General features: G+C 47.4%; 1 protein-coding gene across 1 annotated transcript in view; it reads right to left on the bottom strand.

Moving 5' to 3' along the window:
• The window catches only part of LOC121876204, a 39,921-nt gene extending 15,636 nt beyond the window's left edge, over positions 1–24,285 (bottom strand). The window contains 7 exon segments of the mRNA XM_042381179.1: positions 75–193; positions 15,046–15,116; positions 15,118–15,166; positions 15,773–16,067; positions 16,183–16,804; positions 16,806–17,245; positions 24,056–24,285. Of these exon segments, the coding sequence (XP_042237113.1) occupies positions 75–193; positions 15,046–15,116; positions 15,118–15,166; positions 15,773–16,067; positions 16,183–16,804; positions 16,806–17,245 (1,596 nt within the window). The 5' untranslated portion in view covers positions 24,056–24,285.
• Between the last annotated feature and the right edge of the window lie 3,559 nt (positions 24,286–27,844).

Here is a 27,844-nt window from a genome sequence, read left to right as displayed (position 1 = left end):
AATCTGGACCTATAGGAATTAATTAGTACCTGTAATATTATTTTTAATTCTAATTCTGAAATCTGTTGCCTTACCATGGCCAGTCTACGGGCTTGTTCACCTGTAGCGGCGCCGACCATGAAGAGGGCGCGGGCCTTGTAGAACAGTGACTGATAGAGCTCGTACAGCACTGAGCCCCTCAATCGTGAGATACCTGTAGGCAAAGAAGCAAACCAGGGGGATGTTAGAACTGGTTTGTCCCGGTGATGATGAGATGTGTAGTGGGTGATGGAAAATAATGGATTAGAGGAAGAGAATTTATTTATTTATTTATTTATGTATTTATTTATTGAGAGAGAGAGAGAGAGAGAGAGAGAGAGAAATATTACCATACGAATGTAATCAATGGAAAACTATCACATCTTGAATGGATAAACATACTCACTATTTATGTATATAAAGCTGACGACTATGTTAATTAACAGACAAACAGGTGCACCCACACACACTCGCGCACGCCCACACACTCCCATGCCCTCCCACACTCTCATACACGCCCACATGCTCACACTCCAACACACGCCCGTCCCCCAACGCCCCACCCGTCAGTGATTAACCTGACCCACATTTGAAACATCCAGAAATATTCGGAACAGAAACTCGAGGATCAGGAAAATTTACATGGCTGAAAATAAACTCCATCAGCTGTGAGTGTGGCGTGGGGGGGGTTGTTGACGTTGTGTGGGCGTTTTATTTTATTATTTTCCCGTTGTGTGGGAGAAATCTAAGTACAGGTATTTTGGTTATGTACTATACACACTAGACGTTCACTGAAATTAACGTTTTTGCTTAACTCACCCCTACTTTGAAAGGTAAGTCACTTCATTAACGTAAAGATAACACTGAATGAACAAGAGCACCACAGGGGGTTGCAAGCTGAAGTAAACAGTCAAATTTAACTGGACGATAACAAGCCAGGGTGCTGACATAGCTCTTCGTTTTCTTCTAAAATAGACGACCTAAAAACGTAGATCCTTCCCTTACATAAAACTGTGGCCAAAACTTAAGTAAAACTTTGGCACACAAAAACGAAAGAACAACTATAAAGGTAAAATAAAATCACAACAGGGGCAACTGAACAAACCTAATTTAGGAAATTGTTTACTGCATGTTTGTATCCAGCTCATGAAGTTCTTATTATTTTAATTACTTATTTCAATACTGGACTGAGTACACACAAGCGTACTATATCTTTTCTTCGTGGTCTCCACATGTTGTTTCTTCATTTGTCTATACCCAAACATTACAGTGTAATGTTTGGTTACTCCACGTCACTGTGATCTCTTAATTTTTTACGGTTAAAATGATCACAATCAATAATATTTATCTTCTTTTTACGTTCTATCATGCATTGGTTTTACACTAGTGGATCCAACGCATCACAGGTGCGCGACCATGTTCGGTTGTTTACTAATACGATACTTAATTTTAGAGCGCGGGTGACTGTCGCGAGTCAAGTGTTGTTTCTGGCGCCAGATGTGCTTCTGTCTTTTTTTCATAACTTTCGTGAGGTATTTACTTTTATGTTTCCTTCTTCTTATAAATTTACTCTTGTTTTTGTTATTTCATGTCTAATGTTACATTAGAATTTGTCGTTAATTGGTCGTCTTGTTTAGTTGTCTAATTCTTGCGTCGCAACCATTTGATCCTCCTCGCCTTTTAGTGTATCATTCTATCAGTTCTATCAGCCAAGGTCAATGTAGAGAGGTCGGACAGGTCCCAGGTGAGGTACGAGGCGGGCGGGAGTGATGACGTCAGCTGATCCACCCTGCCTAGATAGATTTTTTTTAGATTGCCCACGAGGGGGGGGTTAGTTTATTGGGCCACCTTACATCCTGTGCAAGGTGAAGCGCAGAAGCGTTTACAGTGCCCAACTGGGAAGCATGCGGAGTTCATGCTTGCCTTTATGACTTATGCATTATGGTGTAAAAGCCTGAAGGGTTATGGATTTGTCAGCAAGTTACATAAAGTGACAGAATGATGAGTATGTGGGGGAATTTCAGTACAATTTATCTGTTTATGGCAAGCATGGTAGGTCCCTATTACTGTCAAGTGCCAGGCCTGTCACTAGGAGTGAGGGATATCTGGTCAGGGAGGGAAGAGGTGTTGGTAATGGCTGGGGGACCTGTAGGAGGAGGTCAGGACAAATGAAGATGTGGTGAGAGAGGGTGTGAGAGTTTGCTGACCACAAAGTTTACAAACAGTGTACAGGCTTCAGGGATGCCAATGTACTAGGCGTGGCGAAGTACAGGGGGTGGAGGGTGATACAGGGTGGTGCGGCACGTACAGTAGGGGTGAAGGGATGCACAGGGTATTGACAACATTGAGGGACATACATTTTAATGTATCAGGATGGTGTGTGCGCCGGGATGGCAGGGGTACAGGTAGCCGGGGGGTGGTGTCTCAGGTCCAATATTAGGTAGCCCTGTGGAGACAGCACAGACACAGTAGGCGCGGCTTGCGGTGGGTGGAGGACAGGTTGGAGGCACCAAGTGTCGTGACGATGAGGCAGGACTTCGCTTGGGGGCAGCAGGACACACCAGGCAGGCCCGGTAGGCACTAAGCACCAGTAGTGGAGGAAGGCCGGCGGTGGGAGAGGCCGTGAGCAGGGGGGGCAACAGATGGCAAGAGTAGGCCGGAGATGGTGGTACAGAGGTAGCGAAGAGTTTTTCAATACGGCTGGTAAATTCTGTAAGAGGAATATGATCTGTGCTGCGTCACTGGAGGGGGGTTGTGGGGGGGGGGCACTGGTGGGAGCACAAGGCCTGACAGCTTCAGAGTACAGATGGGAGGAGGCCTATTAGTAGCTGGAGTAAGGAGATGGCTGGGACTGCGTGCTGCAGCCAGGAGAGGCCAGGCCAAGGCAGGTGTTGTTGAAGAAGGCGTTGTTGGAGACAGAGGGCACACAGAGGGTGGCCCGGAAGACTGGTTAGGGAGATCCTGGGCTTTGGGGAGGCTTTTTCCCTGGGGGGACAGGCGGGCGATTGGGGGGCATTGCCAGGTAATCAGTACTAAGTTTGGCTGCTGGGTTACAACATCTGGAGGATCAACTACATAGCCCACAATCACCCCCCATATTAAGGTGGTCTTTGATTTTCTGGGGCTGAGTTATGGTTAGATGTGAACAGAAATGACATTCAGACGATCATGTCGGCAGCAGGCAGTGAAGGTGTGACCTCAATGAGAACAGAGAAATTAAAATGCAGGCCCAGGATGATAGGCTTCTGCATTCAGTGGGGGGTAGGAGTGGTGGGCATCCACAGTGGTTGGGCACTCTTCTCTTCCACTTGACAATGACAGCAGCTTCAGGAACTTTCCCTGTAATGGCGACGTATACTCAGTATATTAGAAAGTTAAAGTCACGCTCATCTTCGATGTCAGCGTGAGCAGGAAACGTTTCACCAGGATGTGCATTCATCAGTTGCCTTACTGGGGGGCATCAGGATAACCTCAAAGCCAACAGTACTAAGTGTTTCAGACCTCAGGAGTTTGAGACTTGATAAAGGTCCGCTCTACCTTTGTCGGAATTCGAATGTTGAGACCGTGCTGTCTGCGCACTTCATCATCTAATTAAAGGTTCCCCACAGTTTTCAGAGAGAGTCCTGGGGAAGTGCAACTAGCCATTTATTGGTTGGCAGAGGCAGGTGATAGGGTCCATGGCATTGGTAAGCTTCCATTCTCGGTTAGAGCTTCCCATAGAAACATTACCGTCACTGTCATAATCATCAGGGTCTGGTCAAAGAATGTTGGATTCAGTATGACCAGGCGAGTTGGTAATGGCATCCGTATCAGAGATGTCTGCGTCCATGAGAGCTCTTCTGGGACGTTTATGTCGACCTCCATGCTGGCAAAACTTGCCAGCTGAGGGGACCTTATTGGGACGATCGGGAAGTCAAGAGCACCTATATGGGTCCGGACTCGGGCTAATATAGACGAATTTTGTTACTATGATTGACCACCCTGCCTACGACTCCTAGTCCTTGACAAGTTGACCCCAGTCTGACCCGGACCATTTGTGTTTGTGTGCACACCACTGTCTGAGGCAATCAATATAATATTTTGTGATGTAGTTCATATTCATTGAACTGGTCTGAATGCTGCAGATATGCCGAGCAATTGCTAGTATATGGATGCAATAACACAGAAAAACCAGCAGGCTCAAGCATTAAATATTTCAGTTTTCCAAAGGAAAAACAATTTTGAACAGTGGTGGGTTTATTCCTGTTGCCGAGCTGATGACATCAATGCAGACAGTGCAGTGGTGTGCTTAATTTTGAGGAATGTGATTCCAGAGATGAGCTGAAATGTCGTCTCCTTGGAAATGAAACGCCAAATAGACAACAGACGCTAAGGGATGATGCAGTTCCATCCCTCTTTTTGCCTCAAGGTAAGTTACAGTTACACTGTTTCCATTATGGACATTGGTCCAGTACAGCGGCGGATCCAGGCGGGGACCACCTGAGCACCGCCCCACCCCCCCCCCAAAAAAAACTACTACTAGTACTACTACTACTAATAATCATAATAATGATAATAATAGTAATAATCATAATAATAATATTATTTTATTATTATTATTAATGTTAGCATTATTATTACTTATTATTATTATTATCATAATCTTGAATTCATTCTAACTAGAAAGCTAAATCAAGATTGTCTGGAGCATTTGTTTGGGTGCATAAGACAGATACATGGAGCCTATGACCATCCAAATGCTGTGAATTTTAAGTTCAGGCTCAAGAAGTTACTCCTGGGAAAAGACATTTCACTGATTTCTGATAAATCTAACACAACTATTGAGAATTTTGACTGCTTGTCAAGAAATATTGGTTTTAGATAAATAAATGATAAAGGTACACCTTTCAATGACAGAGAGCTGGCGAAACTCTATGTAACTAATCAATGTTTCAAAGACTTGGATATTGACAATGAAGTAGAAAAAGAGTTAAGTGATGAGTTTGATGAAAACCTAGGAGAGTGTATAAACCCTGACAAAAATGACGGTAAAGCAATAGATTTAGTCATAGAAGAGGAAGCTCTTAGGTACGTTGGTGGCTATATTGTAAGAAAGTTTTGCGTGAAATACCCTCACTTAGGCCAGAAAGCGGGCCAGCCAATTATAGTTCCGGTGACGTAACTGCGCAGAGGGAGCGTAAACTAGGCCGCTGTCCGTCCGACCTTGTTACCAGCATACGTTTAATTCACCTCGTTTGACAGTGTCGTAATTAGGGTCACCCGAAAATTCACCACCCCACTTTATTTCACCCGAAGATTAACCACCTTAATGTTACCTGGGGTTAGGTTGGGTTAGTGTTGGGGTAGGATAGGTTAGGTTGGGTAAGCCTAGCGTTAGGTCAGTGTAGAATAGGATGGGTTAGGATAGATTAGGTTAGGACAGGTTAGACTGGATAAGACTAGCATTAAGTTAGGATAGGTTTGGTTAGGTTAGGTTTGCGTTAGGGTGATTAATCTTCAGATGAAAATTATAAGCTGGGGAGGATCTTCAGGTGATTCCTTAATTTCCAGGTGTGCGTGCGTGCGTGGGTGGGTATTTTCTTTATGCATTTCCACAGCCTAGGGGCTGGTCATACATTCTCCTGCCTACTCGATTCCGAGTGACAGCAAAGTAGTAGTAGTACTGCAGTGGTATATGATTAGTTGACGTGGGTGGTTAATACTGTGCCAGGAAGTGTGGGAGAGGTGACGTAGTTGAAGGTGTGTGTGTGTGGTATATGATTAGTTGACGTGGGTGGTTAATACTGTGCCAGGAAGTGTGTGGGAGAGGTGACGTAGTTGAAGGTGTGTGTGTGTGGGAGGTAAAGTATCCTGAGTGTGTTAAAGGGTGGGGGAGAGGTAAAGTGTAGGCGTGTGGGTTTGGTTTGTGGTGTGAGGGTGTGATGTGAGGATGTGGGTATTGTGACTGGTGTGTAGTGTGAGTGTGGGTATGGGGTATGGTGTGTGCCTGTGTGGATGTGCTGTGTTCCTATGTGGGTGTAGTGTGAGGGTGTGGTGTGGGGATGTGGGTGTTGTGTGGGGTGTGGGTGTGGTATGTGTATTGCAGAGGTGTGGGTGTGGTGTGTGTTGTGAGGGTGTGGCTGTAGTGTGTGTGTGTGTGTGTGTGTGTGTGTGTGTGTGAGGGTAGGAAAGAGTAGGTATGGTGTGTGGGTTTGGTGCTTTTGAGGGAGGGTATGGGGGTGTGAGGGATTGAGTGAGTGTGTGTGAGGGAGAGAATGAAGGTGAGAGGAAATGGAATGAAGGTTAGAGGGAGGGAATGAGGGAGAGAATGGGGATATGAGGGAGAGAATGAGGGTATGAGGTTGGATGTCAGAACTGCGTGTTTCCGCGTCTATTCCTAGCTAAAGTTCACGTGGCACCGACCGTGGGGATAGGGGTGTGGGGGTGAGTAGTGTGAGGAAAGGGAGATGAGTGGCGAGAGGTGGGGGTTGATTGAAAGTAAAGGAGAGGGTGAAGGGTGATTGAGAGGGAGGGGAAAATGATGAGGAATTGTTGAAGGAGACGAAGAGGAGTGGAGAGAAAAGTTGAAGAAGAAGAAGAAGAATAAAGAAAGGATTGGGAAAGAGAAAATGGGAAGGAGGGAGGAGAGGAATTTGAGGTGAGAGGACAACTAGAGATGGAGAGTAGAAATAAAAGGTAGATGAGACAAATTAAGAGTAGAAGGGTCAAGACTTAAGAAGTATTGTCGTTTTAGAAGACGTTAAAGTAGAAATCCAAATAAGAACCATTACATTTTCTCCTAAATGGCTTAGAATGAAGACGTGACTCTTTCAATGCTCTTAATCGCCAGTGTAATACAAAAGAATTTATGCTTGCTATGAAGAGAGACTTGTGTATACTTGTGTCTCCCTCCCTTTACAACGCTCCTTCATCAGTTCAGTAACTTGTATACAGTACAGACAGGGACGCTCTCTCTCTCTCTCTCTCTCTCTCTCTCTCTCTCTCTCTCTCTCTCTCCTCTCTCTCTCTCTCTCTCCTTGACAATCATTTAGCTCACACAAGACAGGAGAGGAACAAAGTCTTGAAAGAGGTCAATTCTGTGTGATAATTTCGGATTTATCTTTTGTAGTATTATTACCAAATGCGTCTCCGGCGCCCAGTGATTTTGATAACTTAAACGCTTCCCGACTTGCTTTTCTTTTCGTTACTTCCACACTTCTCCCTTCCCTCCGTCTCATATCTGTCCTTTCCTTCCCTCCTATAACTCGCCCTTCCTTCCCCTCCTATACCTCGCCTTCCTTCCCTCCCTCCTATACCTCGCCTTCCTTCCCTCCTCTATACCTCGCCTTTCCCTCCCTCCTTCCTTCTATACCTCGCCCTTCCTTCCCTCCCTCCTATACCTCGCCCTTCCTTCGTTCCTCCTATACCTCGCCCTTCCTTCCCTCCTTCCTATACCTCGCCCTTCCTTCCCACCCTCCTATACCTCGCCCTTCCTTCCCTCCCTTCTATACCTCGTCCTTCCTTCCCTCCCTCAATACCTCGCCCTTCCTTCCCTCCATCCTATACTTCGCCCTTTCTTCCCTCCCTCTATACTTCGCCCCTCCTTCCCTCCCTCCTTTACCTCGCCCTTTCTTCCCTCCCTCCTTTACCTCGCCCTTCCTCCCTCCCTCCTATACCTCACCCTTCCTTCCCTCCCTCCTATACCTCGCCTCCCTTCCCTCCTCCTTCTATACCTCGCCCTTCCCTCCTCCCTCCTATACCTCGCCCTCCTTCCTTCGTTCCTCTATACCTCACCCTTCCTTCCTCCTTTCTATACCTCGCCCTTCCTTCCTCCCTTTATACCTCGCCCTCAGGTCCATCGTTCCCTCGTATACCACGCCCTTACTTCCCTCCCTCCTGTACCTCGCCCTTCCTTCCCTACCTCCTTTACATCGCCCTTCCCTCCCTCCCTCCCTTCTTCTCGCCCTTCCTCCCTCCCTCCTATACCTCGCCTTCCTTCCTTCATTCCGTCCTATACCTCGCCCTTCCTTCCCTCCCTTCTATACCTCGCCCTTCCTTCCCTCCCTCCTATACCTCGCCCTTCTTTCCCTCCCTTCTATTCCTCTTCCTTCCCTCCCTCCTATACCTCGCCCTTCTTTCCCTCCCTCCCCTCTCCTCGCCCATCCTTCCCTCCCTCATGTACCTCGCCCATCCTTCCCTCCTTCCTTACCTTGCCTTTCCTTCCCTCCCTCCTATACTTCGCCTTCCTTCCCTCCCTCCTATACTTCGCCCTTCCTTCTCTCCCTCCTCTACCTCGCCCTTCCTTCCCTCCCTCCTTTACCTCGCCTTCCTTCCCTCCCTCCTATACCTCGCCCTTCCCTCCTCCCTCCCTTCTATACCTCGCCCGTCCTCCCTCCCTCCTATACCTGCTCCCCTTCCTTCGTTCCCTCCTATACCTCACCCTTCCTTCCCTCCTTCTATACATCGCCCTTCCTTCCCTCCCTTTTATACCTCGCCCTCAGGTCCTTCGTTCCCTCGTATACCACGCCCATACTTCCCTACTTCCCTATACCTCGCCCTTCCTTCCCTCCTCCTATACCTCTTCCCTTCCTTCATTCCCTCCTATACCTCGCCCTTCCTTCCCTCCCTTCTATACCTCGCCATTCCTTCCCTACCTCCTATACCTCGCCCTTCCTTCCCTCCCTTTTATACCTCGCCCTCTGGTTCTTCCCTCCCTCTATTCCTCTCCTTCCTTCCCTCCCTTCTATACCTCGCCCTTCCTTCCCTCCCTCCTACACCCTCGCCTTCACTTCTTCATTCCCTCCTATACCTCGCCCTTCCTTCCCTCCCTTCTATACCTCGCCCTTCTTTCCCTCCCCTCTATACCTCCTTCCTCCTCTTATACCTCGCCCTTCCCTTCCTTCATTCCCTCCTCCCTGCTTCCTTCCTTCCCTCCCTCCTATACTTCGCCCTCCTTCCCTCCCTCCTTTACCTCGCCCTTCCATCCCTCCTTTACCTCGCCCTTCCTTCCTCCCTCCCTTCTATACCTCGCCCTTCCTTCCCTCCCTCCATGCTTCGCCCTTCCTTCCCTCCCTCCTTTACCTCTTCCTTCTTCCTCCCTCCTTTACCTCGCCCTTCCTTCCCTCCCTCCTATACCTCGCCCTTCCCTACCTCGTTTACCTCGCCCTTCCTTCCCTCCCTTCTATACCTCTTCTTCCCTCCCTCCGATACCTCGCCTTCCCTTCCTTCGTTCCCTCAATACCTCGCCCTTCCTTCCCTCCCTTCTATACCTCGCCTTCCCTTCCTTCGTTCCCTCCTATATCTCGCCCTTCCTTCCTCCCTTCTATACCTCGCCCTTCCTTCCCTCCCTCCTATATCTCGACTTTCCTTCCCTCCTTTTATACCCAGCCCTCAGTTCCTTCGTTCCCTCCTCGACCTCGCCTTCCTTTAATCTCTCTATACTTCGCCCTTCCTTCCCTCCCTCCTTTACTTCGCTCTTCCTTCCTCTTCCTTCCCCCCCTCCTTTACCTCGCCCTTCCTTCCCTCCCTCCTTTACCTCGCCCTTCCTTCCCTCCCTTCTATACCTCGCCTTCCTTCCCCCCTCCTATACCTCGCTTCCTTCCTTCCCTCCCTCCTATACCTCGCCCTTCCTTCCCTCCCTCCTATACCTGCTTCCTTCCCTCCCTCTATACCTCCCTTTCCTCCTCTTCCCTTCTATACCTCGCCCTTCCTTCCCTCCTCCTATACCTCGCCCTTCCTTCCCTCCCTCATTTACCTCCTTCCCTTCCTTCCCTCCTTCCATACCTCACTTCCCTTCCTTCCCCCTCCTATACCTCGCCTTCCTTCCCTCCCTCTACACCTCGCACTTCCTCCCTCCTTTCTTTACCTCGCCCTTCATCCCTCCCTCCTATCCTCTTCCTCCCTTCCTTCGTTCCCTCCTATACCTCGTCCTTCCTTCCCTTCCTCCTATTCCTCGCCCTTCCTTCCCCCCTCCTATACCTCGCCTTCCTTCCCTCCCTCCTATACTTCGCCCTTCCTTCCCTCCCTCCTTTAGCCTCGCCCTGCCTTCCCTTCCTCTCCTATTCATCGCCCTTCAGTCCTCCTCCTATACCTCGCCCTTCCTTCCCTCCCTTCTATACCTCGCCCTTCCCTCCCTCCTTTACTTCACCCCTTTCTTCCTCCCTCCTTGCTTCGCCTTCCTTCCCTCCCTTCTATACCTCGCCCTTCCTTCCTCCCCTCCTATATACCTCGCCCTTCCTTCCCTCCCTCCTATACCTCGCCCTTCCTTCCCTCCCTCCTATACCTCGCCCTTCCTTCCCTCCTCCTATACCTCGCCTTTCCCTCCCTCCTTCCTTCTATACCTCGCCCTTCCTTCCCTCCTCTATACCTCGCCCTTCCTTCCCTCCCTCATATTACCTCGCCTTCCTTCCCTCCTTCATACCTCACCTTCCTTCCCCCTCCTATACCTCCCCTTCCTTCCTCCCTCCTACCTCGCCCTTCCTTCCCTCCTTTCTTTACCTCTCCCTTCCTTCCCTCCCTCCTATACCTCGCCCTTCCTTCCCTCCCTTCTATACCTCCTTCATTTCCCTCCCTCCTTTACTTCGCCCTTTCTTCCTCCCTCCTATGCTTCGCCCTTCCTTCCTCCCTCCTATACCTCCCCTTTCTTCCCTCCTTCTATCCTCCTTCCTTCCCTCCCTCCTACCTCGTCCTTCCTTCCCTCCCTCAATTACCTCGCCCTTCCTTCCTCCCTTCCGCCTCACCTTCCTTCCTCCCTCCTATACCTCGCCCTTCCTTCCCTCCCTCCTATACCTCGCCTTTCCCTCCCCTCCCTCCTTCTATACCTCGACCTTCCTTCCCTCCCTCCTATACCTGGCCCTTCCTTCCCTCCCTCATTACCTCGCCTTCCTTCCCTCCCTTCCATACCTCACCTTCCTTCCCCCTCATACCTCGCCCTTCCTTCCCTCCCTTCTGTACCTCGCCCTTCCTTCCCTCCCTCCTATACTTCGCCCTCTTCCTCCTTCTCTCCTTCCTTCCTTCCTCCCTCCTATACTTCGTCGTTCCTTCCTCCTCCTTTACCTCGCCCATCCTTCCCTTCCCCTGTCTCGCCCTCCCTTCTCTCCCTCCTCTAGCTCGCCCTTCCCTCCTCCCCTCCCTCCCTATGCCCTTCCTTCCGTCCCTCCTTACCTGCCCTTCCTTCCTTCCTCCCTATACCTCGCCCTTCCTTCCCTCCCTCCTTTACCTCGCCTTCCTTCCTCCCTTCCTTACCACCCTTCCTTCCCCCCTCCTATACCTCGCCCTTCCTTCCCTCCCTCTATTCTCTCCTTTCTTCCCTCCTTCTGTACCTAGCCTTCCTTCCCTCCCTCCTATACCTCGCCCTCCTTCCTTCCCTCCCTCCTACCTCGCCCTCCTTCCCTCGTTTCTCTAAACCTCCTTCCTTCCTTCCTCCCCTGTACTTCGCCCTTCCTTCCTCCTCCTTCCTCGCCCTTCCTTCCCTTCCTCCTATTTATGGCCCTTCCGTCCTCCCTTCTATACCTCGCCCTTCCTTCCTCCTCCTTTAGCCTCGCCCTTCCTTCCCTCCCCTATACTTCGCCCTTCCTTCCCTCCCTCCTTCCTCCTTCCTTCCTTCCCTTCCTCCCTGCTGTAGGCCCTTTCCGTCCCTCCCTTCTATACCTCGCCCTTCCTTCCCCTCCCTCCTATATCTCCTTCCTTCCCTTCCTTCCTCCTATTCATCGCCTTCCTTCCCCCTTCTATACCTCCTTCCTTCCTTCCCTCCCTCCTACCTCGCCCTTCCTTCCCTGCCCTTTACTACTCCTTCCTTCCTTCCTCCCTCCTTCACCTCACTTCCTTCCTTCCCCCTATACCTCGACCTTCCTTCCCTCCCTCCTTCCTCGCCCTTCCTTCCCCATCCTATTCCTCCATGCGCTTCCTTCCCTCCCTCCTATACCTCCTTCCTTCCCTCCTTCCTATACCTCGCCCTTCGTTCCCTCCCTCCTATACTTGCTCTTCCTTCCCCCCCTCCTTTACCTCGCCCTTCCTTCTCTCCTTCCATACCTCACCTTCCTTCCCCCTCCTATACCTCGCCCTTCCTTCCCTCCTCCTTTACCTCACCCCTTCCCTCCCTCCTATACCTCGCCCCTCCCTTCCTTCGTTCCTCCTTTACCTCGCCCTTCCTTACTCTCCCTTCCATACCTCCCCTTCCTTCCTCCCCTCCTCTACCTCGCCCTTCCTTCCCTCCTCCTTTCCTCACCCCTACCTTCCCTCCCTCCTATCCTCGCCTCCTTCCTTCGTTTCCTCCTTTACCTCCTCCTTGCTACTCTCCCTTCACTTACCTTACCCTTCCTTCCCCCCCCTCCCTATACCTCGCCCTTCCTTCCCTCCCTTTTTTACCTCACCCTACCTTCCCTCCCTCCACCTCGCCCTCCTTCCTTCGTTCCTCCTTTACCTCCCTTCCTTCCCTCCTCCTATTCGCTTCCTTCCTTCCTCCTCCTCTACCTCGCCTTTCCTTCCATCCTCCTATACCTCGCCCTCCCTTCCTTCTCTCCCTTCCATTACCTCGCCCTTCCTTCCCCCCCCCTCTACCTCGCCCTTCCTTCCTCCCTCCTTTACCTCCTTCCTTCTTCCCTCCCTCTATACCTCGCCTCCCTTCCTTCTCTCCTTCCATACCTCCTGCCTTCCTTCCCCCCCCTCTGCTTCCCTTCCCTTCCTTCCCTCCCCTCTATCCTCGCCCTTCCTTCCCTCCCTCTATACTTCGCCCTTCCTTCCCTCCCTCCTGTCCCCTCGCCCTTCCTTCCTCCCTCCCTATACCTCGCCCTTCCTTCCCTCCCTCCTATACTTCCTTCCTTCCTTCCCTCCCTCTATACCTCTCCTTCCCTTCCCTCCCTCCTTTACCTCCTTCCTTCCTTCCTCCCTCCTATACCTCCCTTTCCCTTCCTTCTCTCCTTCTATACCTCCTGGCCCTTCCCCCCCCTCCTATACCTCCTTCCTTCCTTCCCTCCTCCCTATACCTCGCCCTTCCTTCCGTCCTCCTATACCTCGCCCTTCCTTCCCTCCCTCCCCTACTCACCCTTCCTTCCCCCCCTCCTTTGCCTCCTTTCCTTCCTCCCTCCTATTCCTCCCTTTCTTCCTCACTTCTATACCTCGCCCTTCCTTCCCTCCCTCCTGCCTCGCCCTCCCTTCCTTCGTTCCTCCTACCTCGCCTTCCTTCCTTCCTCCCCCCCTTTACTTCGCCCTTCCTTCCCTCCCTCCTTCACCTCACCTTCCTTCCTCCCTTCATACCTCACCCTTCCTTCCCCCCCCTCCTATACCTCTCTTTCCTTCCTTCCTCCCATTCATCTTTCACTTCCCTCCCTCTCATTCCTCCTTCCTTCCTCCTTCTACCTCCCTCCTTCCCTCCCCCTCCTTTTACCTCGCCCTTCCTTCCTCCCCCTATCTTCGCCCTTCCTTCCCTCCTCCTTCACCCCTCACCCTTCCTTCCTCCCTTCCCTTCCACCCTTATTCCCCCCCTCCACTCTCGCCCTTCCTTCCTCCTCCTATACCTCCTTCCCTTCCTTCCTCCCTCTATACTCGCCCTTCCTTCCTCCCTCCTTTACCTCGCCTTCCCTCCCTCCCTCCCTTCTTACCTCCTCCTCCCCTTCCCTCCCCTCTGTACCTCGCCCTTCCTTCCCTCCCTCCCTATACCTAGCCCTTCCTCCCTCCCTCTCTTCCTCTCACCTGTCCTTCCTTCCCTCCCTCCCTATACCTCGCCCTTCCTTCCCTCCCCCTCCTTCCTCCTTCCTTCCTGCCCTCCCTTCATACCACCCTTCCTTCCTTCACTTCTATGCCTCGTCTTCCTTCCCTCCCTCCTATACCTCCTTCTCCCTTCCTTCGTTCCCTCCCTATACCTCACCCTTCTTCCCCTCCCTCCTGTCTTCCTTCCTTCCTTCCCCTCCTTGCCTCATCGCCCTTCCTTCCTCTCTTCATGCACTTCCTTCCCTCCTCCTATTCCTCCTTCCTTCCTTCCATCCCCCTCCTATACCTGCCTTCCTTCGCTCCCTCTTTTACGTCGCCCTTGCTTCCCTCCTCTCTATTCCTCTGTGCTTCCCTCCTTCTATACCTCGCCCTTCCTTCCTTCCTCCTATACCTCCTCCTTCCTTCCCTCCTTCTATACCTCGCCCTTACTTCCCTTCCCCTATAACCTCGCCCTCCCTTCCTCCCTTCTATACCTCACCCTTCCTTCCTCCCCTCTTTATACCTCCTTCCTCCTTCCTCCCTTCTATACCTCGCCCTTCCTTCTCTTCCTCCTATACCTCGCCCTTCCTTCCTCCCTCTATACCTCGTCCTTACTTCCCTTCCCCCTATCACCTTACCCTCCTTCCCTCCCTTCTATTCCTCTTTCCTTCCCTCCCCTCCTATACCTCCTTCCTCCTTCCCTCCCTTTATGCCTCGCCCTTCTTCCTCTTCCCCCTATACCTCGCCCTCCCCTTCCTCCTTCTATACTCTCGCCCTTCCTTCCGTTACCCCCTATACCTCGCCCTCCCTTCCTCCTCCTTTACCTCGTCCTTCCTTCCCTTCCCCTATACCTCCTCCTTCCTTCCTCCCTTCTATACCTCGCCTTTCTTTCCTTCCCCTATACCCTTTCCTCCCTTTTATACCTCGCCCTCAGGTCCTTTGTTCCCTCCTATACCTCGCCCTTCCTTCCCTCCCTCCTATACGTCGCCCGTCCTTCCTTCCCTCCTTTACATCGCCCTTCCTTCCCTCCCTTCTATACCTCGCCCTTCCTTCCCTTCCCCCTATACCTCGCCCTCCCTTCCCTCCCTCCTTACCTCGCCCTTCTTCCTTTCCCCCTATACCTCCCCTTCCTTCCCTCACTCCTTTACCTCGCCCTTCCTTCCCTTCCCCATACCTCGCCCTCCCTTCTCTCCCTCCATACGTCTCCATTCCCTCTCTCTCCCTCATATTTCTCCTTCTTTCTTCCTCATCATCCCAATCCCGCCTCTTTTCCCCTCGTCTTCATGCTCCTATTCTTTCGTCCCCTCCTCCCCCTCCTCCTTGCCCTCTAATCTCTCATGTCCTTTCCATCCTTTTACACACCTGGCACGAGGACGTCGGCGACCTTCAGTACCTGGCGACACAGCTCCTCCTTCCGGGCCAGGTGGATGGGGTAGGTCATCCAGTTCGTACCCTTCCTCTGACCCGTATAGGTGAAGCAACGGCGTGCTTTATCTGGAGGAGGATGTTTACTGTTTATGGGGAAGGGGGAGACAGTGGTTTAGTGTATCAGGGAAGAGTAGGAGGAAGAGAAATGGAGGAAATGGTTTAGTGTATCAGGGAAGAGGAAGAGAAAATGAGGAGGGGGAGGATGAAAGTGGTTTAGTGTCATGGGGAAAAAGGGGAGGGAGGGAAGGAAGAAAGAAAGGGGAGAAAGAGGTTTGATGTATCAGGAAGGAGGGGTTGTGAATATCATGGGGGGGGAAGGATGCAAACTTTTGTTTAATAGCGGTCGAGAGTTGGAAGTTATCATTACGAGGAGAAAATGGGGTTAATAGCAGTTTATGTGCGGAGGGGGGAGAGGTTTTAATACATGGGAGGGAGTCCAGTTGTTGAGGGAGCGGGAAGGGGGCTTAATATATGAGGGAGACGAGAGGACGTTCAGTTTATTTCAGGGGAAAGAGAGATGAGGAGGTGCAATGTATATAAGGGGAAAGACTAGATTTAATCTGGATAAGATTGGAGTAAAATGGACAAAGATGAATTAATAGGGAACGTAAACCACAGTCCTAATATGGCGACTGAATGTAGAACACTGGGTGGGGGCTGCCAACACTCACGTTTAGGAAGATGGCGTGGTCCGGGTGGAAGAGGTGGTTCCATTTCTCGAGGAAGGCTTCACACAGGGCCACGGTAGGGGACGATGCTTCCAGTTCCTCGGCCTCCTCAGCCACCACCGAGGTGATCCTGTCAGGGTAGTCGTCTGACGAGGGATGCCCACAGGATATGCACTTCCAATTCGAGGAGGGTGAGATAGGATCCTGTGGGACAATATAGGGACCAGGTTCATCGTTACCCTCCGCATCACCTTCCTTACTAGATGACTGGCCGTTAGCACCGCCTGTCTGGAATTGGTTGATGCGGTTGAGTACTCCGCCCCTCTTGCCTCCCCTCCCTCCCCGACCTGGTGTTTGTTTGGCCTGTGCCGCGGCCTTCTTTTGTTTATCTTCTTCGGTTCGCTTCTGGACACAGTCCCTTAGCAAACAGACAGGTCTTGAGCTCTGTTGGGTCTATGCAACGCTTACAACTACAGATGAAATACTTTGAAGCACGTAAATGTTCCTGTCTACTGGAGGTGGTTGTGAGGGGGTCTGTATAGCAGGAGGTGAGATGCTCGCCGCGTTTGATAGGAATAGCAGCTCTTACTACAAGGTTGAGGTCTGCATCAAACGTTCTGTGGGTGTTGGTGATACAGTCATGCTCCAGCATGGATGCCGCCCCATACACTCCTAAGATACTCGAGTCTGGCAGACGAATCTCAAAAGCATTGGTGTCGATGATTCCCAGGACTTTCTCAACAGTTTCTGTGTCGAACTGGTCGAGTTGCAGTCTGTCATGAATGATGTCAACGACTGTTTGTTGTGTGATAGCGGCCACCTCGGTGCCGTCACGCTTGTCACTGTTGCTCTCCAGCGCCAAGAGTTTGTTCCACACGCTTGGGGATTCATCTCGTAGGCACAGGATCCTCACGGGTGTGATACATTCATACATACTGTTTATCTCGCCGAAGACTGACACCTTGACGGGGATGCCCGAGTCTCTCACAGCCTTACACTCGGCCTCGTGGTCGTCTGTCCCCTCACTCGGAGCTACACAGAGGGAAGCCACAGCTACGACACTGGTAATCACCGTTGACTGGGCGGTAACAACCGAGACACACGGGTTCAGTGATCATCTTGGGGCCCAGCAGGAGTGGTTGGTCTTGTAGCAGGATCCCGGGGACGATGTCCCTAGTGGCCACCATAAAACGGCCCAGGTCAGGCGAGCAACCGACACGCCATGGGCGGCACTTGGGACGGTGCTTCACCCAGCCAGTTAGCTGGTGATCCCTGGCACAAAAGCCCACCTGCCAACAACCGCCACACACGATCGTCGCCGGCTTCTTACATTCTCCACAGTTTATGGACTTGGGTTGTTCTGCGTTATCAGGGGAATGGCCGTTGGTCAAACATAAAGCTGAGGACTGTATAGCAATCTGTAGCGGCACCGCAGCCGGAACGTCCGAGTGGCTCTCTCCTGGCATCTGTCGAGACACAACAACATCATTTATACAGTTAACAACTCAAGGCACGGGTGTGTACAGTGCCTCGAACACTGATATCTAAGAGACATTGTATACCTTCATAAATATTGATCCAAATGAGTTCAAATTTAAACTTTTCTCCTAAAAGAACAATGGACTCATGGTTTGTCAGTGATAGGGACAAGAGGAGTGTACCTCCTAGACCTAGACATTAGATCACGACAACAATCCTAGAATCCTGTTGTAACTATGAACATCTTGACTGCTTCCAGTACAACGGTGTTGTAAAGGTACCGAGGTTCATAATGGTTCAGTGGATTAGCTTACTGCCTGCTATTCGTGGTGATCCGGCACTCATAGGTAGTTGTTGTTTACATGGATTTACCTATGTATAATACATTTTCTGTGTAAGTATATGTTATGAAAACTATCAAATATGTGAGGATTTTTCTGACAATGGAAAGTCAAGATTGCATTGTAAATAAAGTATAAAATACTTAAGAGCGTAAAATTCAGGAATTAGGACTGTAAAAAAAATATCAGACAAAAATCAAAAGGCATAATAAAAATATATGATCTTGATCACTTTAAGACTCGCGCGTTTACAGTTGACAAGATGACCAACTGGGCCAAGCCAAGTGATGTACTATGTCTATAGCTTAGCCAATCAGTGATTAATTATTTTTTATTCAGTGGCAGTGCCTCCAGTCGCAATAAAATAAAAAAAACCTGCATTATCCTTCATGCCAATACAGCGTTTCATACCATAAGAAACCTTTAACAAAACTTCAGATTTTTTCCCAATTACTCAATTACTACCTCCCCTACGTATTGTACACTCACTAAAAAAATATTTGTTCCCTTGGTTCTGAAACATCCGAAACGATTACTGCGACAGAAGCTGTGATGAGTGTTATCAGATTTCTTGGTCAGGTGTGTCATATTGTATAACCCCCGTAAAGGTGCAGAATAATCTTTTAGTTAGTGTACCTTGCGTGTGGGCACCCCATAAGATACTGCTCGCGTCTCCTGTATGCACACATATACTCCAAAATCAATGTCGTGTAATTTTCAACTCTCCTGAAGTGACCCATTAAAATAGGCAGTTGACATCTCAGGGTGTATTGATCACTGAATGAGCTCCAGTTACTGCAACAGAGTTCAATGACTGAAGATGAATAAGTGCAATACGTGTAAGGGCCTATCAATATACCTGTCACGATTCATTCAATTTTAGCAACTCTTAGAAACAACAGTACAAACGTAAATGCACTTACAAGTAGAGGTGCAGATACAAGTGAAGGGAAGAAAAAAGCACAAGTAGGCCTACAGTTATAGATTGAAAAGCAGGTACAGGTAAAGAGACCGGTACAAGCACAGGTAAGATATACAGTGCCAGTACAAATACAGAGACCAAGATCAATACTGTTGCAGTTAAATGTACACTCTCACCAAAAACTTCTCGAACACTATAAGCACTGTGCAATCTGAAAAATAAATGAAGAATCTGAAACCATTCCGACATTACAAGCCCTGTTCTGCTCATTCTCACATCCATTGTGCCCAGGTGTTCGAGAAGTTTTTGTTGAGAGTGTACAATTAGAAATATAGTTACAGGAATTTCAAAATTATAAGAAAATCCTACATAAATATCTATGTGCAAAATTGCCTCATAAAACCATTAAGTAAAGCCATGTAGTTATTTCACTATCACCAAATTGTTGAGAAATAGAATTTAAATTTCCGATACAAATATATTTCAAGATATGAATTACGAAAAAACAAAACAGTGCAGACACTGTCTCTTACGTGCGCGAGTCAAAAAGACTGCCTGTAATCCTTCTGCATATGCGGGATACTGTAGCGTATTGTCAAAAAATCTAATGCTAGTGGTGTGGATATTTGCCCGGGTTTCGTGGTAACTATCCCGTCAGCTGTTATCAATATTTGGAGAGGATTTAATTAGGTTTTAGTTGTCACCTTTTGATATCAGTGAAATTTTAAGACTTCTTAACTTCACCATATTCTTTATATGTTTATGTGCCTCGTCGCGTCCCGCATAATTATATACAATGTTCTAGCTGGCGCATTCGCAAAAAGTAATTCATACTGTACGGGACGTTTTAGTCGTGTTATCATGACGATTAACATTTTTGTACTTCCCCTCTTTAGTTTTTCTGCCTAGATTAAGAACTCCGTAGTAAGTAGGTAGTAGACAGCTATCAAACAGGGAGGTACTACTGTAGCCTGGAAAGATATTGGAAGCATAATGTGTTGTCTTTCTGTCTCATTTACACACAGCTGCAGGGTCTCTCTTACTTTGACAACTGTTTTATTTTTGTCCATTTCTGCATTTTTTATGATGCAATTTGTTTCCTTTGCTTTTTTTTTATTCTCCCTAGGCCCTGTGGGTTAGTGACTCAATATGAATTCAAGCTGATTCAACATTTTTTTAAGTTAAGAAAATTACTAAAATTGTTCAGGGTAGCAAGGGGCTTATATCTACCCAAACAGCTAGATGATGAAAAATCAGAGATTGTTACTTCATTAAAAACAACCCAACGAAAATGCATTCGCTAGCTGCAGTCAAGTAATGGAGCTTCAGCAACACCGACAGAATCCTTAAACAAAATAACGCCACTGATCCGCCGGTTGTAACAATAGAATTTCGGCTGAAACGCGTGAGGTGCCTCTGTGACCCGGGACCAAGATCACTTAATTATGATGATAACGCCAGCCATGAGAACATCAGCACTTGGCGTTCCTCCGCACCCGATAATAACAGGTTTATGGAAGCTGAGCGATAGTGCCAGCAGTAACGCTTTTATGGTATAAGGAAATCACTATACAGCTCCGCCACCCAGTCGTGTGCCAGGGATATAAACAAAGCGACTCAATACACCCTGGCAAGATAAGGTACCGCGTTCCACAGTTCCCTCTTTACCACGACTATGATCTGATATTCCGATCACCTCATCTCAGTTTTGTTAATTTCTGATTGTTAAAGAAATTTTTTTCTTGAACACTAGATAGAGACAAGTTTACCACTTACTAAGGAGAGAGCAGCGGGAAAATGCGAAAATTTGATTTACACCAAAGGTATGCTAATAAGCTATATCGTTACGAGGTTGCTCCTGTGCTAAAAGGTGAACAGTGGTCCACGTTACAGAATAACTAATCATCAATCATCAACTACGAAGTTATAACGCCAGAACACACAACAGCAGAGCGGACTATTGTAGTGGTGAGGAACAAGTTAGCTTGGTGATGAGCTGACGTCGATTCCTGGGACGCTTCCTACCCCTGGCTCTCGTAGTGTCTTGATGTATATGTGTAATATCATTCCCGCTTCCTTGATATTTCCACTTGCTACTCACTACTACATTTATAATTTGCACTTGGGTTGCGGCGGTTGAGTGGATATCGCGTTAACCTCTTGTAAGGATTTCTAGTCGACTCACCTACTCCTATATTAGCAATTTCGAAAGGAAGACGGTCGAGTGCAATGTTGGCTTAGTATTCAGTATGCTGTGTCCGGTCTGCCCGTAACGGGTCGCCAGGCCTCTGAAAATACTTTCACATTTCAGTTTTCACCTGCCAGTCATTATTACAAAACTGGGAAGAACTTACTTGTATAATATAAACGGAAGTATTTGAAAATTAAAGATGGGAAGTAAAGGTTACGTTTAGTGTTGACGAGGAAGTGGATGTACAGTAGGTCACGCCGGAGGTATGACAGATACTGACTGGCTGTCTGCTCTGACTTAGGGTTTATCTACCAAATTTATTGACTTTCTCATTGAATTATCCTGATAAGATTTTCCTTCTCTTGTCTGTCACTCTCCATCCCGAACGACTTTTGTTTTTCACTGTGAAAACATTAGCAAACATTCTTTGCTTGTCATACTTAACTAAGTTGTTTGAGTATTTTATTGCTAAAAGTACAAATAACAGGTTTCTAAAAGTTCAGGGATGTGTGTGTGTGTGTGTGTGTGTGTGTGTGTGTGTGTGTGTGTGTGTGTATGTGTGGACAAAGATCATCAACAATGAGGCACCTTGCAGGGTTCCGATTCTCAAAGGTTCGCACAAAAAAAAAGAACATTCTCGTAACTGAAGATATAAGAATACGCCAAACTGGTTGACTTCCGCTAAAACATCAAAATAACGTATAAATATAAAGTTGAAATGCCATCGAGAATACCATAGCATAGCTTGATACAGTACGTTCACTTAACACTCATCAAGAGACACAATCATGGTTTATATATATTTTTAGAAATGTGTATTATAATTTAGTCTCCTAACTCGTGTGTAAGGCCTAGGTATTAATGATCATAAAGAGACACCGGGTACATTGCTTTATCTTTATCCTCCTATGTAAATGTGTTTGGACATAGTTCGCTTCATTACCGGTGGTGGAGAGCAAGTGTTATTGAATATGTTTAAACACATACTCTATGGGTTCTTCTCCTGACATGATGAGGTGTTTGTGTGTGTTAAGTCTCAACATTTCTTGAATTATTGACTGGTGTTTTAATTCTCTCAATCTCTGAAGATCAAGTAAAAAAAATTGTGCACAACTGACACCCATCAAGGCCACCCACCCACTACTGCTGCCACCCACCATCATCCACTACGGTTGCCACCCACCATCATCCACTACGGTTGCCACCCACCATCATCCACTACTGCTGCCACCCACTATCACCCACTACTGCTGCCACCCAACATCATCCACTGCGGCTGCCACCCAACATCGCCCACTACTGCTGTCACCCAACATTATCACCATTATCAACACCCAGGGTCACCACCACCTACCATCACCACCCACCATCACCACTCATCATTACCACCACTACCCACCATCACCACCAACCACGACCTATCATCACCACCACCATCACCACCCATCATTACCACACCACCACCAGCGACACCATCACCCACCATCACCACCACCCACCACCACCCTGCATCACCACCCACCATCACCACCGCCATCACCACCCACCACCCACCATCATCACACCACCTACCACCACCACCACTATTCCCACTCACCACTCACCACTCACCATCACCACCATCACCACCTACCATCACCACCACCACTTACCACCAATACCCACCATTACCACTATCTACCCATCACCACCACCACTTACCAACATCACCACCTTCCATCATCACCACTCACCATAACCACCACTAACAATCACCATTCACCATCACCTCCACCCACCATCATCACCACTCACCATCACCACCACTCACCATCACCATTCACCATCACCACCACCTACCATCTCGCCCCAGTTTCTGGTGGTAGTCTATCATCTGGACTCCTTCTCCCCCTCCTACTAGTGAGAACCGCCTCATTGGTAAATTTAGAAGCTGCCACCGGCCCGAGATGCGAGTCTGCTGGGAATAACATTTGTCGATGCTCCTGTGAGTCAACTTCGTGCCACCACCACCCCTTACGAGTACAGTACACCACCAAAACTAGTTTTAAGTGATATACAAATATTCATGTTCTTAAACCACAGCTAAGAGTCGAGCCATATCTAAAAGTTAATGAACAGCAGGAAACAATGATAAACACAACATGCAGCTGGCAACCATTTTTGGTCTTTCTGTCACCCTCCGGAAGTAAAAATAACTCCTTCTTCTCCGTTGTATACTGTTTGGACTTATTTGATGTTTTCCTCCAGTCGAGGAAATGGATGTTTTGTAATATATCAGTAAAAACAGAAATACATTTCCAAATAACTTTCTTCTACTCTAATACTCTGATTTATATAGTCGCCAAAGTTTCTACTTAACTCGAACCATCACAAAAAATAAGAGAGATATGTTTTACACACACACACACACACACACACACACACACACACACACACATGTCCTTGACCATCGGCAGTGTCACTGGAGCAGTCCCTTAGCATAGTCTAGCATTGAATGTTTGTGTCATACTTTTTAGAAAACTATCTGTTACGTGTGTGTGATAATTATTCTCCCATTCTCTTCGTCTGATGTATTTGTGAAATTCATTCCAGCTCATTGCTTATTCTTACTGTTTCTTTTCCACACTGACACTAGGATTCATCACTCGTTAAGCTTAAATGGTTGTTGGTATTATCATTAGCCTATTCCCTCTTACGTGGAAGATAGGTGTGGTTCTCATGTGTTTCATAACTGAAGTGTAGCACTGGTGTTTGTTTCATAGCTGGGGTGTGGCCCTGGTGTCTGTTTCCTAGCTGGGATGTGGCCCTGGTGTATGTCTCTTAGGTTTTGGTGTGGTCTTTGTGTCTTCTAATTTGGGTGTGGCCATTTCCTTGTGTTGAGGTACAACCAAAGAGTCACGCTATAAAAAAGCCACCGATAACACGAACGATCATCACCATCTTGATTTTTTCATCCACCTTACATGCAAGCACATGATAATGATTAAATACACCAGTCGAACGTTAGTCTCGCTTTCTACCTGCTGCGACTGTGGCTCTTTTACAGTATGGATATTGTCGTTTTCCTAGGACAGTTGCACACATCTCGGCTACTTACCCTGGAGGAGGAGAATCTAAATAGACGTCAGTAGTGTCCATCAACAAGAGACACGAATCAGATCCGTTATAATATCGCTATTTTGTCTTCTCTTTTGTGTACGGAAACACAAAAAAGCTTTTATTAAACGATATATTAGCACACCTTTTAAACACATTAATTTCGAACTCTGAAAGAAATGAGAGAGAGAGAGAGAGAGAGAGAGAGAGAGATTGCATGCTTATGTTGACAAGTATGTGATCTTACCTTGCAGAAAACACTGATTTATATTATCGTGAAAACTATCTCGAATCACTACTTTTTCGTGCTTTCGGTAATATCTATTTGGGTATTATAAGCACTGGCCCTTGGTGGTAGGAAGCACCTCACTGTCGGTGTAAGGTGGTGTTGGTAGTGGAGGAGGAGAGTGTGGGGGCAGCGAGCACCCGGACACACACTGGCGACTAAACCCCAACACACAGCCCTGGCACCAAACCTGGTTCCTTCTGCCGACTTCTTCCTCCTGGCCCACCCCCATCTACTTGCCCCATTTCCCTCTCTCTCTCTCTATCTATCTATCTTTACATCTCTTTCCCTCTCCGTTCATCACTACTGTCTTTCTTCATTATCCAGATATGACAAGAAAACAGATGGTGTGTTAGATGGGATGATGATATGCACAGAAACACACGACTATCTACAAAGACAAACTAACAGACAAGCACAAGAAAACACTGACAGTCTAACACAAACATTGCCAGGCAGACACAAACACACAATCATTGACCCACTGAAAGATTGACTTGGGACATAGACTGCCCTTGTTATTTATTTCATGTTCCAGGTAACCCAAAAGTTAAAAATGGTCTACCCACCCACCCACCCAATCAATTTGTGACAAATTAAAAGAAAAATATTTTAATAGTCTGCCTACTTCTTTCACTGATAATAACGTAACCCTGTATGGCTACTTTCGTGTTTAGTGTTGTATACCTATATTTATTCACGATTTCGTTTAATTCCTTAATTTACTAACTTGTTTACGTGTTTTATTTCTTCTTACTTATTTATTCATTATCATTATTTTATTTTACTTTCTAAGTGTCTCCAGAGTGTTTCGAAATGTCGATTTTGTTGCAAGAGTTCTCGTTACGTCTACAGATAATGAGAAACATTTGTCGTGCGAACTCTTTGTGAAGTTGGACTCGGTAAGAGGGAGACCCCATGACCCGAGCCACGCCTAGCCCGACAACACTGCCAGATGAGAGAAACTATATATGTTGGCAGGTGAATAAGTACACCTGAATAAATATATAAATAGATGGATAAAGGAATATAATAGATGGATGAATAATGGTTATGAATGAATGAATTAATAGGTAGACAGACAGACAGACAGATAGAAAAATAGATAGATAGATAAATAGATAGATAGATAGATAGATAGATTTACACACACACACACACACACACACACACACACACGATAATTGATTTAACAAAGCAGACAAGGTTTAATATGACGGTCGAGTGGCTGCGAGTTAGGTTAGCTTAGCTCAGATTAGCTCAGCGTAGGTTGAATTTAATACCTCCCGTGGGAATTTTGTATATATTTTAAATGGTCCACAGTTAACTTCACACGACTCAAGAAGACAATGTTAATGACCAGTTTAACTTAACACCATAGTCACTTATCCTGTAAAAGGTGAAAATGCTTATGGGGTCTTACCTGCCTCCCGTTGCGTAACTACCTCAGTGTGAGGTATGGCGTGAGTTCGTGCAAGAGATTTGGAGTTCTTTGTAGAATTCAACAGCTCAGTATCTTGAATATGAAATTTGTAAGTCGACAAACGTTTTATCACTATGGGTTAAAGTTTCTATCACTGTAAGTTTAAGCTTCTATCACTGTGGGTTAAAGTTTCTATCACTGTGGGTTAAAGTTTCTATCACTGTAGATTAAAGTTTCTATCACTGAGGGTTAAAATTTCTATCAATGTGGGTTAAAGTTTCTATCACTGTAAGTTAAAGTTTCTATTAATAAAGGAGTGAATCTTACAGGACGTAAGTGAAAGAGGTGTATTTGCTTTCTTAAGCTATACTATCAAAGCACCCGAGACTCTAAGACTGTCTTAAGAATAGAAAAACTGGGTATTGGGTGTCATATCTTATTATTGTATGATTCGGTTTCTGAGCTTAGAAACACGGGATAGGATAACACAAATAAATGACTCTCGCTGATGCTACGACACGAAGATTACAGAATTTGATGGCAGACGTTGGCGAGATATGAGGGTGTAATAGATGGCAGACTTTGGCAGGATATAAGGTGTAATACATAGCAGACTTTGACTCTGACTGGGAGGTAACAAACAACATATTACCCTTTTCGTCTCTTTTCTTTATTTATCAATTAAAGAGACTGACTTGCCATGACAAATTGAACAAGGGGTTTAGGATTTTTTTGTTCGAGTTTCGAAATGTAAATTTTGCTCCTTATAGCGGAGTGGATAACAGGTACAATCATGCAAATGATCATAGAAGCATGAAATTTGGTATGAGCATTCAATGTGGGTTACTTATCAAATATATCCAAGTGGACATTCAAAATTCCAAGATGACGGCCATTTTCCAGGATGGCCGCCAAATTTGCTGACCGAATTTTTTTTTTTTTACATAATTAAAATCACTTATTATTGGGCAATCTGTGCACATAAGGTGTCTATTCCTATGTTTTAAAGCTTGCTGGAACAGGTTATGATTGTTTTGGAACCCTCAGATTTGCCTTTTACGTACATAATTTTACCTCCTATCATAAAAATAGGTAAGCGATTCTTAGTTAAACAATGAGAAACATATTTATATCTTGCTCTTTCATATTTATAGCTGCTGTCATGTGCATCCACACAGAACTGTGCAAGTGAGACCAGAGCGGATACATTTACATGGCTGTCCACAGTTTTTCTTGCAAGAGCACTTGGTCAGTTCTTGGCAGCTCGCTCCTATTGGTGGAAGGTCTGTCCAGTGTAATAACCACATATCTCCTTTCTTTTTCCAGCCCCAGTTAGTGGGACTTGGAATGTCTGGTTGGGCTACTGTTGCCTGAGCCCAAATTATTCTATCGTTACATTTTCTTTTAGGGCAGCCCGTGTTGGTGGAATGGCTTTTTTATGATCTCTGTTTGCGGGCAAATAAATATTCTTACTTTTACTTTTATCCTCTTCACCACTGATCGGCTCGTTAGCCGCTTGGGCGATTGGTCACGTTTCTGTTGCTTTTCCTTTTCTTTTATCCTCTTCACCAAATGATCGGCTCGTTAGCCGTTTGGGCGATCGGTCACGTCTCTGTTACGCACTGTGGCAAGTACTGGGCATGCACCGGCTCCTGAATGTACCTGAACCTGCTCCAGTATTGGTCAATCTTGTCTTGAAAGAGCTCACACTTGGTGCCGTCACAACACTTTCTGGTAGATTGTTCCAAGAGTTCACAACCCTCACTCCGAAAACGTTTGCCCTCACAGTTTTCTGGATTTGCGGCTTCTTCAATCTTGAACTGGAACCCCTTGTGGGGCGAGCGTCCGCCAGCTCCAAGTAAGGACACTCGACTGAGTAGTGCCCCTTGAGATGCTTATACACCTCAATTAGGCAAGTTCAGACGCTCCAATCTCTCAGGGTAGCTGAGATGCCGAAGTGCAGGCACCAGTCTGGTGGCCCTCCTTTGAACATTTTCAACCAACTGACAGTCCTTAGCATATCTCGGGGACCAGACGGGGTAACAGCACTCCAGATGGGGAAGCACTTCACTCTTGAAGATCGTCACGAGGGACGTACCGTCTAGATTTATGAACGACCTTCTGATGAGACCCAATAATTTATTTGCTTGATTTATCTTCTTCTCGCAATGGCCCGAAAACTTCAGCTCGTTGTCAACATACACACCTAGGTCCTTCTCACATTCAGTCTCAAATAGTGCAGTTTCTTCATCCTGTTGGGACATATGATACGCCTCCTTACCGTTGGTACGCCCCAGGTGCATCCTCTTACACTTCGTGACATTGAA

This window comes from Homarus americanus, unplaced genomic scaffold (assembly GCF_018991925.1).
Source record: "Homarus americanus isolate GMGI-L3 unplaced genomic scaffold, GMGI_Hamer_2.0 scaffold34921, whole genome shotgun sequence".
Taxonomy (NCBI): domain Eukaryota; kingdom Metazoa; phylum Arthropoda; class Malacostraca; order Decapoda; family Nephropidae; genus Homarus; species Homarus americanus.
The sequence above is the reverse complement of the archived record's forward strand: the minus strand, read 5'-3'. Positions and strand labels throughout refer to the sequence as shown.